This window comes from Balaenoptera ricei, chromosome 2, assembly GCF_028023285.1.
Source record: "Balaenoptera ricei isolate mBalRic1 chromosome 2, mBalRic1.hap2, whole genome shotgun sequence".
In the NCBI taxonomy this organism is placed as follows: domain Eukaryota; kingdom Metazoa; phylum Chordata; class Mammalia; order Artiodactyla; family Balaenopteridae; genus Balaenoptera; species Balaenoptera ricei.
This window is the reverse complement of record NC_082640.1, coordinates 103,812,397-103,824,190: the sequence shown is the minus strand read 5'-3', so window position 1 is coordinate 103,824,190 and position 11,794 is coordinate 103,812,397. Positions and strand designations below refer to the sequence as shown.

The following is an 11,794-nucleotide window of genomic DNA, read 5'->3' as shown; positions in this document are numbered from 1 at the left end:
TTGGCGATGAAACATGGTCTCTGCCCAAGGAAGCTGGCCGTCTAGTTAATTATCTTTAACCTCTCAGAGGATCATAATACTTCTTGCACATTACTATGAGGTTGAAATGAGTTAGTGTATGAAAAACTATTTGTGAGCAACGAGTCCCCCCCACAGGTTGTTTAATCCTTAAATTTATGCCAGCAAACCACTTTCGGGAGCTTTCACAATCCAGCTCACAGGATGGGGGTGGGCTAGAGAGGAGCTTGGAGTCTGGCTGGATAGTCCCAGCAGTAGCCCTAGAACCTAGAAGGCAGCTGAGATGCCGGCTTGCCTCCACCATTTCTTCTCTTTGTGTCCCTGTCATTAAGGAGCACCACTAGTCTAGGTCAACCTCCTCTGATGTGGGGAGTAGTGGAAGGGGGACCCAGGCTGTGGGAAGTGACAGCAGGACCCCAAGTCCTCAAGAGTCCCCGTCCCCTTGGAGATCCGCCACAAGTGGCTTTTGGCCCTAGTGGGCTCAGCACGTTCCCTTCATCCCCAAAGACCCTCTCAGGCCATGACACAGGGTCCAAAAAAAGCCAGCTGCGGCTACGGTCAGACACAGGGTAACTAGCATCTCAGGAGTCTGGATTTAGCAACAGGTCAGCTCTGGGCCCAAGGCTGTCCTGTGTCATGGCACCCCCTGCAGGGCAGAGCCAAAGCCCTGCCAGGCATGTCCAGCTGTCTATCTCCAGTGATCCCTCCTCCTGACTCAGGTTGGAGGCAAAGAAGGTCCTGGCGGTAGGCAGACAGGTGCATGCCACTGCACCTGTCGGAGGATTGTTTTCCCTTTCCCACAGGGGCAGATGTCTGGGCCAGGCCCGTCCTACTATGCCTGGACTGTTCAGTTTCACCTCCACCAGTGACTCCCTTCACTCAGGGCGTCCTCTTCTAACTCTCTGATAAAAGAGATCTAAAAGGTTCTGGGATCTGCCCATTTGCAGTAGGCCCCTGGGGATGGTGTCCTAGCTGCTGTCATTTAAGGGGCTTTACCGCCTTGGCTCTCAGAGTCTGCCTCCACAGTCAGGCCCATTTTGTGCAGTCATACTTCTCCACATGGGCTGTTTCTCTAGTTTCTCTTCTAAAGCCAGGTCCTACTACACTCCAGCATTTCTGTGGGGTCTGATGTTCGACTTTGACTCCATGGGTCTCCCCTCTGTGCAGCCCTGTCACTCCACGGAAGTGCTCCCCACTGCAGTTCTCAGCCCTGAGCCAGCCCCTTCCTGCCCCCACAGACTACACCTTTCTTTCTCCCTGGAATTGGGAGAGGGGCCCCACCATTCCAATGCTCTGTTGGAGCCCTGGCCCCTCACCTTCCAGGACCAGGCCTGAGGTCAGGGCGCCCTATCAGCTGTGTCTTCCTCCCTCCTTGGCAACTAGAAATGGGCAAGGAGCCAGATTTTCCCACTATCCCACGCACCCCTCTGCCAGGACGTGAGTGAACCCTTACAGTCCCTGCTTTTGTGGGCAGGGGACCAAGTAGTCTTCCCCCCCTTGGCTCTGGATTCAGTTGGTATAACCAGCAGAGCAGCTGTCTTCTCTTCTCTCCCTCTTCTGAGGTGGACTGTATCAAGGCATTCAGCTACTCCTTCCCATACTTTTGCCAGAGAATTGGTGAGACCTATGTCCCTTTTGCACATGGGCCAAGGACCTGAGGATACATTTATTTCTCAGTGGTTTGCAGGAGATATAGCCCCTCATAGATGGGGATTGTTTTATTTATTTGTTTGTTTATTTTAGCAACCCCCCAAGCACACAAAGAAAATCCCTCTCTTCGCTCAAGCAACTATTCTATTAATAGTGTGCTTGGATTTCTTTACACTAACAATGAAATATCAGAAAGGGAAAGTTAAAAAAAAAATCCTCTTTAAAATTGTGTCAAAAAAATACCTAGGAATTGGACTTCCCTGGTGGTGCAGTGGTTAAGAATCCGCCTGCCAACGCAGGGGATACGGGTTCGAGCCCTGGTCTGGGAAGATCCCACATGCCACGGAACAACTAAGCCCGTGCTCCACAACTACTGAGCCTGCGTTCTAGAGCCCGTGAACCACAACTACTGAAGCCCACATGCCACAACTACTGAAGCCCATGAGCTTAGAGCCCGTGCTCCACAACAAGAGAAGCCACCACAATGAGAAGCCCACACACTGCAATGAAGAGTAGCCCCTGCTCACCGCAACTAGAGAAAGCCTGCGCGCAGCAACGAAGACCCAACACAGCCAAAAAAAAAATTTATAAAAAGCTTTTGCACAGCAAAGGAAACCATCAACAAAACAAAAAGACAACCTATGGAATGGGAGAAAATATTTGCAAACAGTGCAACTGACAAAGGGTTAATATCCAAAATATACAAACAGCTCATATAACACAATATCAAGAAAACAAACGACCCAAACAATAAATGGGCAGAAGACCTAAATAGACATTTTTCCAAAGAAGATATACAGATGGCCAACAAGCACATGAAAAGATGCTCAACGTCTCTAATTATTAGAGAAATGCAAATCAAAACCACAATGAGGTATCACCTCACACTGGTCAGAATGGCCATCATCAAAAAGTCTACAAATAAATGCTGGAGAGGGTGTGGAGTAAAGGAAACCCTCCTACACTGTGGGTGGCAATGTAAATTGGTGCAGCCACTACGGAAAACAGTATGGAAGTTCCTTAAAAAACTAAAAATAGAGCTACCATATGATCCAGCAATCCCACTCCTGGGCATATATCCGGAAAAAACGAAAACTGTAATTCGAAAGGATACATGCACTCCAATGTTCATAGCAGCTCTATTTATAATAGCTAAGACATGGAAACAACCCAAGTGCCCATCAACAGACAACTGGTTTAAGAAGATGTGAGATATAAACATATATATAACACAATGGCATAACAGCCATAAAGAGAATAAAATATTGCCATTTGCAGCAACATGGATGGACCTAGAGATTATAAGTAAGTCAGATAGAGAAAGTAAGTAATTCAGATAGAGAAAGACATATTATATGATATAACTTATATGTGGAATATAAAAAATAATATAAATGAATCTATATACAAAACAGAAACAGACTCACAGACATAGAAAGCAAACTTATGGTTCCCTAAGGGGAAAGAAGAGAAATTAGGAGTATGGGATTAAAAGATACAAACTACTATACATAAAATAGGTAACCAACAAGGATTTACTGTATAGCACAAGGAACTATATTCAGTATCTTGTAATAACCTATAATGGAAAATAATCTGATATATATATATATATATATATATATATATATACACACACACATAAATAAAACTGAATCACTTTGTTGTACGCCTGAAACTAATACAGTATTGCAAATTAACTATACTTCAATTAAAAAAATAGTGTGCTCGGGGCACACTATCACCTATTCTGCCTTTTAAAAACTCTCATTTAACATCCTATTTGCTGGTACAATCTGTGAATTGTATGGTAAGAATGGAGGGTGAGAGAGCTGGAGGTTTCCACCACTGAATCAAAAATACTTACCCTGGGGGACTTCCCTCGTGGTCTAGTGGTTAAGAATCTGCCTGCCAATGCAGGGGACGCGAGTTCGATCCCTGGTCCGGGAACTAAGATCCCACATGCTGCCGGGCAACTGAGCCCATATGCAGCAACTATTGAGCACTCAAGCCACAACTAGAGAGAAGCCCGCGTGCTGCGACTGAGACCCAATGCAGCCAAAAATAAATAAATAAATATTTAAAAAAAGAAATTGAATAAAATGTTTAATACTAAAAAAAAAAAAAAACTTACCCTGGTCGCTTTCCTGACCCACTCAGTTCTTCTGAGCTGTGTCAGACCGAGAGGTCGGGCAAAGGAAAACATGCTCTTCTGTGCATCTCCTCCACTCTCAATCCCCTACCAGCACTACTTCATTTCTGATACCAGACCTGGGGGTTTTCCACACAGCAAGCACTTCTGCAACACCAGCTGGGTGTCCTACAATTTAACTCAAGCCTGGCACTATCTGCCTGGAGATAGCATCAGATCCCACAGATCAATCCCACAAGACTGCCCCCACTTCAGATGCCGATTGCAAGTCCAGGTGTTACCTGTCTTTCTAACTGAATGGCTGTAGATCACAGGTTCCTATGACCCTCTCTTTGGGTTAGATTAATTTGCTAGAGTGGATCACAGAACTCAGGAACACAGTTTACTACTAGATTACCTGCTTATTAAGAATGATATAACAAAACCCAAATATATACTTATTATAAATCACCATATCACCATAGACCACGGTTATACCCTGGATAAAATGGAAAGTGAAAAATTTGGAGTAAAAATAATATGGAGCAACATGTATTGAGTGCTCACACAAGCCAGGTGCTGGCTAAGGTTTTATTTCCGTCAATCCTCATCAGAACCTACAAAGTAGGTACTGTTATTCCCAATTTGACAGTTAAGAAAACTGAGGACCAGAGACAGGATGCCTGGGGTCACCCAGATGGTATATGGTGGAACTAGGCTCAAATCTGGACAAGCTGGGCTTAGAGCCCATGTCTGAGAAGGTTTTCATCCCTCTGGAACCAGCAGCTTCATGAAGCAACTTCATCAGTTAGCTTAATAAATTCGCATGATCCCCTGGCTCCTAAAATGCACCCTTCCCTTGTTTCAGATAGTGGTGCCCACTAACACAAGGAGTTGATTACAGTGACTGGAATGAGGAGGAGGAACAGATCATAAGGAAGTTAGAAGTGACCACCTGGGGCTTCCCTGGTGGCACAGTGGTTGAGAATCTGCCTGCCAATGCAGGGGACACAGGTTCGAGCCCTGGTCTGGGAAGATCCCACATGCCGCGGAGCAACTAAGCCCATGAGCCACAACTACTGAGCCTGCGCGTCTGGAGCCTGTGCTCCGCAACAAGAGAGGCCGATAGTGAGAGGCCCGCGCACCGCGATGAAGAGTGGCCCCCACCTGCCACAACTAGAGAAAGCCCTCACACAGAAACGAAGACCCAACACAGCCAAAAAAAAAAAAAAAAAAAAAGTGACTACCTGAAGGAACAATGGGAAAGATTAATTTGGGGAAGTTTCACAGAAGGAAGACGCCATGTGTACATCATGTGCAAATCATGTGCAACTCTGCAAGGTGGAAATGATACTCTCTCATCACCTCTTGTGAGCTGGTACCTCTGTGGGCATGACATCTGCAGCCCCTCCCTGAGGGAATTTTAGGAGGAAAGATGGGATGGTTGCTGCTGATGTTGGAGAGGAACTGGCTGAGGTGGGTGGTTTACTTCCTGGGAGTGTCCCACTGGGAGGGAAGGAGATAGATGTTGGCAAGGATAAGCAAGGAATGGGAACAGGTGAGACAAGTTCCTGGGAAGGTGGCCGAGACCTCAGGGCCAACTTTTGTGCAGATTCTTACTTTGAGATGGTCAAGGTTGAGCCCTTGTCTTGCAGGATTCCTCCTCCTCTGAACCCCAGGGTGCCCTGGCCTTTTCCAAGAGTTTTACTTCTTCTACCTACCTTTGCAGAGAACCTTCCATGAGCCAGGACTGTGTTGGTTCCCCTGGGCCTTCAAAGATGAAGTCTGCTCTCTGGGAGCTCTCAAGTTCGTGGGAGGTAGGATGTCAAATGCTCAGTAACAAGGAGGCTCTGGGGTTGGACTGCCTGCCTTGGGCCCCAGGCTATACAACTTGCTGCTGCGTCACTGTGGCAGGTTACCTAAATTTCCTTTGTTCCAGTCTGTTCATCTGTGAAATGATATTTACCTCACAAAGCAGCAGAGAAGTTTATAATTAGAATGGATGTAAAAGCATTTAGCAAACTGCATAGCTCATGGTAAGCACTCGATAAATGTTTCTGTTATAAGCATGAAGTGGAAGGGACAGAAGTGAGGTAAGCCGTCTGGGAGCACACAGGAAGGAGTGCCTAACTCTGCCTGGAGCAAGAGCTGGTTACTGATGACCTCACCAAAGGAGTTATTTAAACCTGGGGCTTTGGTCTAGTTGGGAGGAAGTCAGAGAATGGGCATTTTGAAGATGTTGCCCAGGTGATTCTGATATGCTATCTGTTCCTGAGCCACCAAGAACTATTAACTACTCTTTAAAAGTAACTTTATTGTTAAAAATTACATTTCATAAGCCTTGCAAAATACAGAAGAGTCACCATACCCCAATCCATCTATCATTAGTATATGATGCCCCCTCTTTTTCCTCATGAATCTTGTTTTTGTTGTTTTAATCGTTTTTAAAAAAAATAATTTATTTATTTATTTATTTATGGCTGCATTGGGTCTTCGTTACTGCACGAGGTCTTTTCTCTAGTTGCGGCGAGTGGGGGCTACTCTTTGTTGCGGTGCACGTGCTTCTCATTGCGGTGGCTTCTCTCGTCGCAGAGCACAGGATCTAGGCGCTTGGGCTTCAGTAGTTGCGGCACGCAGGCTCAGCAGTTGTGGCTTGCGGGCTCCAGAATGCAGGCTCAGTAGTTGTGGTGCATGGGCTCAGCTACTCCACGGCCTGTGGGATCTTCCCAGACCAGGGCTCGAACTCATGTCCCCTGCATTGGCAGGCGGATTCTTAACTACCGTGCCACCACGGAAATCCCAATCGTTTTAATCATAGTGCATGTGATAGTTCCTGTTTTGCATGTTTGTCTTACTATGCAATCATAAGCATGTTCACTACATTGTTTTCCTAATGGATTTTTACTTTAAACTGTTTTTCCTAAATATAAGTGGTTTATGTTCTCTTAAAAAATTCCCAGTCTGAATTGGTATTAAAAATAAAGTGCAAGTCTCAATAGTCCTACTACTCAGAGATAATCACTGAGCATTTTTACGTGTTCTTCTAGATTTCTTTTTTTTTTTGGAAATAAACACATATATACTTTTTAAGTTTAAAAAGTTATTTTAGGTTATTTTATAACCTGTTTTTCATTTAATTATATATGCATCGTAGATAGGTTTCCAAGTCAATAAGTATAGTCATACATAATTTTTTCTAATGACTGCACAGATTTAATTTTATGTCTATATCAAATTTATGTAACTAATCATTTATTGCAGGATTTTTAAGTCGTGTATACATGTGTGTGTGTACTTCTCCACCATGTGGATAATTTACTTAAACATTTAGCTATTTTTGGACATTTAAGTAGCTTTTCTTCTTTTGTTTTGGCTATAATAAGTAACAATACATTGAAAAATCTTGAGGAATATGGCTTTTCCCATATTTTGAATAATTTCATGGAGTGGAAGTATTGGGTCAAAGGGCAGGGACATTTTATGATTCTTGATTTGTATCACCAAGCTGCTTTTTCAAAGGGTTGTTTGTGCCAATTCAGATACTTTCAGCAATGTGTTAGTACCAGTTTCTCACCTCCCACCCCACTATCAAAGGTGGTAGGTGGAGGGGGGATATTTTCCCTAAGCAGCAGAGGAGGTGGACTAAAAGAGACAGGATAGAGAGAGGAGAAGAGGGGACAGTGAACATGGAGAATGGAGGGAAGGAGAAAGGAATAACCAGAAACAACCATGTGCCTGTAACTTTTTCCAGTGGGAAAAGTAATTCATGCTCCTTGTAAAAAACCCAAACTTTTCCATAAATATTTACATTTAATATGGAAAGTCCTCCTCTGGTGACAGGCTCTGCTAACAGTTTATGTATATTATTCCATATTATTTCTTTTACTAATATTAATGTATAACTTGTTTTTAAAGATCTAGCTTCATACTATACACAACATAGTGAAGCATTCCTACTGGAGATTATATCTTAGGCACCTTTGGAATGATTACTTTAAGTGTGCAGATAATTTTTAGTTTAAATATCTAATTAGAATCGAATGAGAAGCAATACTGCCCCTTTTCCCTGCCAGAGGGCTCTCCCTGTTCCTCGTCAGCAGTCCCCTGACCTCAGGAGCAGTCCCTCGGAGCCAGTTCTGCGAGGTGCAAGCCTTCTGCTGCCTCTGTTTCCCTTTCCCCTGGCCGCTGCTTAGGGGGTCAACCCCAGGCGACCTGCGGACCTTCTGTGGGTCGGGAAGCCAGTAGCCAAGGGCGAAGGCCGGTAAGGGCCCTCCTTGCCCTCCACTCCCAGAACCTCGGTGCCTAAGATTAACCCAACCATTGTTGCAAAACTCTCCTGTCCGGGCAGAACTAAACCCATCGCCTTGGGGCAGGACTGACCTGACTTTCCGGTCTTTATGGCTTCTCTCCGCAGGTCGGGCCACCACTGCCAAAGTGACAACGGCAGTTCCAAGCGCTCTGACCGGCTTTTCCTGGAGCCTATTTGGGCTCAGGCAGTCCCACACCTGGCCTGGGGCGTAGCCCTTACGTGACCCGCAGGCTCTGAACGCCCGGTCTGACTCAATCTCTCAGCTTCCGCAGAACACCTTGTCAGCCCCGTGACTCAGTTTTCTCCATTTGCTCACGCGCGCCAACAGCGTGAGGCACCTGTATGGAAGGCGGAGGTGCCTCGGACAGCTTCTCCAGAGTATGTGCTCCCAGGAGAAACCCCAGAGACGGGCATTTACGCCGCCCAGAGCCCTCCTTCTGGACGTGTCCTGCACTAGACCTGGTAAAGAGTCCGTGCTGCCTGGGGTGGCAGTGACTCGGCCAGGTGCACTGGCAGGACTGCTTGAGAGACACCCTCCTGGGGCCCGCCAACCATGGTTCTTGAAGGGCCCAGGCCGTAAAGGGGCTGATGGGGAGACGACCGGTGCCCTCGTCCGTGTCCACTGCCGGCCGCCTGACGCAATCTGAGGCGTCCTTGCTGCACGCCTGAGCTGGGGAAGCCTCCCCAGCCGTTGCATCACTCCTGCCAGGTTTGCTACAGAGGTGGAGCCGAACCAATCAGCGGGCGCGCTGGGCCCGGCGCAGGACGCGCAGTTACCCATTCAGGCGGCGGCGCGGTTAACCGGGCAGCAAAATCCGAAGATGATTGGCCAAAAGGGAATTTGCCCCGCCCCAATAACCGCGGCAGCTGGCCGCGGTGGGTGGGGCTTCCCGGCCGGAGGGTTTAAAGGGGACCTCGGACCGGGCAGCGCAGCTGGAGCAGCCAAGCGGTGCCAGGCCAGGTGGGTACGTCTGTGGTCCTTCCGTGCCCGCGCCGGAGACCAGCCCCGGAAGCCGCCCGGGCCCGTCCCTGTGTCCGGCACCATGAAGCAGGAGTTTGCAGCTCAGAACACCCCGCCCACCTCACCGCCTCCCTCGCAGCCCCCCCAGGACGACTGCGACCCCCAAGCGTTGTGGATTTTCGGGTACGGCTCCCTGGTGTGGAGGCCCGACTTCACCTACAGCGACAGCCGTGTGGGCTTCGTGCGCGGCTACAGCCGCCGCTTCTGGCAGGGAGACACCTTCCATCGGGGCAGCGACAAGATGGTGAGCATCTGCCCATGCCCGGGTGAATGACGGGGGTGGGGACAGGATAGTGGGCACCGTGCTGGTGCCCTGGAATGTCAGGGTCTATCTGGGCAGACGGTGACTCCGTCGCGATGGGGGAAATGTGTAAACCTTGCTTACATATTTTGGCTTAAATTTGTGTGCCCAGTGGGTCACTGTGTGATGGCTATAGGCTGATCCTGTGGATCACCGTGTTGATGAATATTTCTGATTATCAATCTGGGCCACTGCCATGTGTCTACTTCTGTTACATCTATGCATCATCCCCCTGGATGAGTGGGGCTCTCTGAGGCCTGGGACAGAAGGGTTACTAAGAGTTTTCTCTACCAATGATGGCAGAGCTCATTTCTAATTTGTTTTTTTTCAAAATCTCTCTTCCCTCCCTAGCCTGGTCGTGTGGTGACCCTCCTTGAAGATCGTGAGGTAAGTGCCAGAGTCAAGAAAGAGACCCAGCATGGAGGGGTGCAGACAGACAGAGCTTGTGGATCCTTGGCTGCAGGATAGATTAGATGCCCCGCTGGCTGAGGGGAAGGGTGGGTCTAGCTAAGTGCTTCTCATAAGAATCACCTGAGGATCTTGTTAAAATACAGATTTTAATAAGATTTAGAGTGGCCTGAAACTCATTCTTAACAAGCTTACAGGTGATGCCGTTGTTTCTCAGACCATACTCTGAGTAGGATTTCTGTTCTTTCTGGGGCTAGACCACCTTACCAACCCGTGTTAAGGGAGGATGAGGGCTTGATATATTGCTACTAGAGGGCTCATCAGCGCTCTGCCCACCTCCCTTACAAACACAGTACTGGGGTGGGACCAGAAGGAGCTGTGTGACTGACCCCAGTGCCCATGTTTTCTCCTAGGGCTGCACTTGGGGTGTGGCGTACCAGGTGCAAGGTGAGCAGGTGAATGAGGCCCTGAAGTACCTGAATGTGCGGGAGGCAGTGCTTGGCAGCTATGATACCAAGGAGGTCACCTTCTACCCTCAAGATACCCCTGACCAACCACTCAAGGCATTGGCCTACGTGGCCACCCCGCAGAACCCTGGTTACCTGGGCCCTGCGCCTGAGGAGGCCATCGCTACGCAGATCCTGGCCTGCCGAGGCTTCTCTGGCCACAACCTTGAGTACTTGCTGCGCCTGGCAGACTTCATGCAGCTTTGTGGGCCCCAGGCACAGGACGAGCACCTAGCAGCCATCGTGGATGCTGTAGGCACCATGCTGCCCTGCTTCTGCCCCACTGAGCAGGCTTTGGCACTGGTCTGAGGGGCTGAGCCCCTACATGGACACAGGGGCCAGGTCCCCACTCCAGTGCACACAGACAGACTTGATAATAGCTGGAGCCCACTGAGAAGACTTGGTGGGCCGACAGGGGCCTCTTTTAAGCCCCTGCCTGTCCGCCAGCCCCCAGATCTCCTACCTGACACTGACTTACTACTTGAAACTTTATTTATTGCACCATGTTGGTGTGGTGGGCAGGGTGGGGGGCCTGCCCTAGTTATAGGGGCCCTGCTGAGTGGTGCCCCACCCCAGGCGCCTGGTGCCTGACCAGATTCCCCCCAGTGCTGCTGCTATCCCCATACTACCCAGGCCTCCACCTCCCCAGGGAGCCTCCAAGAGCCTTGACCCTCTGCCCCCCACTCCAGACCAACCATTCCCTAGCCCCAGAAACAACACCCGCCAAATGTCCCAGCTTGCTGGTGAGGGTAGGAGGGAGTGAGGAGAGGGGGCCCTACAAGAACTGAGGCCCCTGCCAGCCCTGCTCATCCCCCAGGTCCCCAGGGCAGAGCTGGATCTGGAAGCCAGACACAGCTGCTGAGGCTGGGCCTAGGCCTCTTACCCATTTGGCTTTGTTTCCCTGTCCTGTCTGTCTGTCTGTGCCACTCCTGTCTGTCTGTCGGTCTGTTTCTGGGAAGCTCATCGGTATAGGCCCTGGCACCTTCCCAGTCTGTCCCATACTATAATCCATAAACTGATCTCATTATCAGTGCTGTGCTGGAATGTGGTTCTTTCTTCAGATGGGGGTTTGGGGGTGAGTGAGGTGCTGAAGCCCTGGAAGGCTCATAAGAGGGGAAAGGGCTCCCTCTTCATCCCCATGCCTCTGTCCCAGAGAGGGGGCAGCTGAGCAGGCAGGACTACCAGGTTACATCGCTCCTGTGATCACGATTCACATCTTAGTGCACACAAAGAATGCCCCCCGCCCCGAGGCATGCAAATTCAGCCTGGGCAGCTCCACTTGGCAGCCCTGTGAGGAGTCCTTGCCACCGACTTGGTGCCCTGTGTCTCCTCCCAGCTGCCTTGAAGGGGCTGCCGGGCTTGCAGTTCAGACCAGGTCTTCCTCCAGTTGCGGGGTCAGCAGCTGCCTCTTCCTGACAGTGAGGCTAGACCTCTGGCTTCCTGCTGAAGG

General features: G+C 49.1%; 1 protein-coding gene across 1 annotated transcript; it reads left to right on the top strand.

Annotated features, from left to right (window-relative positions):
* Positions 1–8,876: 8,876 nt before the first annotated feature.
* On the top strand, positions 8,877–11,359 carry CHAC1 (ChaC glutathione specific gamma-glutamylcyclotransferase 1). Its single transcript, XM_059913588.1, has 3 exons — positions 8,877–9,373; positions 9,782–9,817; positions 10,252–11,359. Exons 1-3 carry the CDS (start codon positions 8,930–8,932, stop codon positions 10,651–10,653), a joined length of 882 nt encoding a protein of 293 aa, XP_059769571.1. The 5' UTR covers positions 8,877–8,929; the 3' UTR covers positions 10,654–11,359.
* The last annotated feature ends 435 nt before the right edge of the window (positions 11,360–11,794 follow it).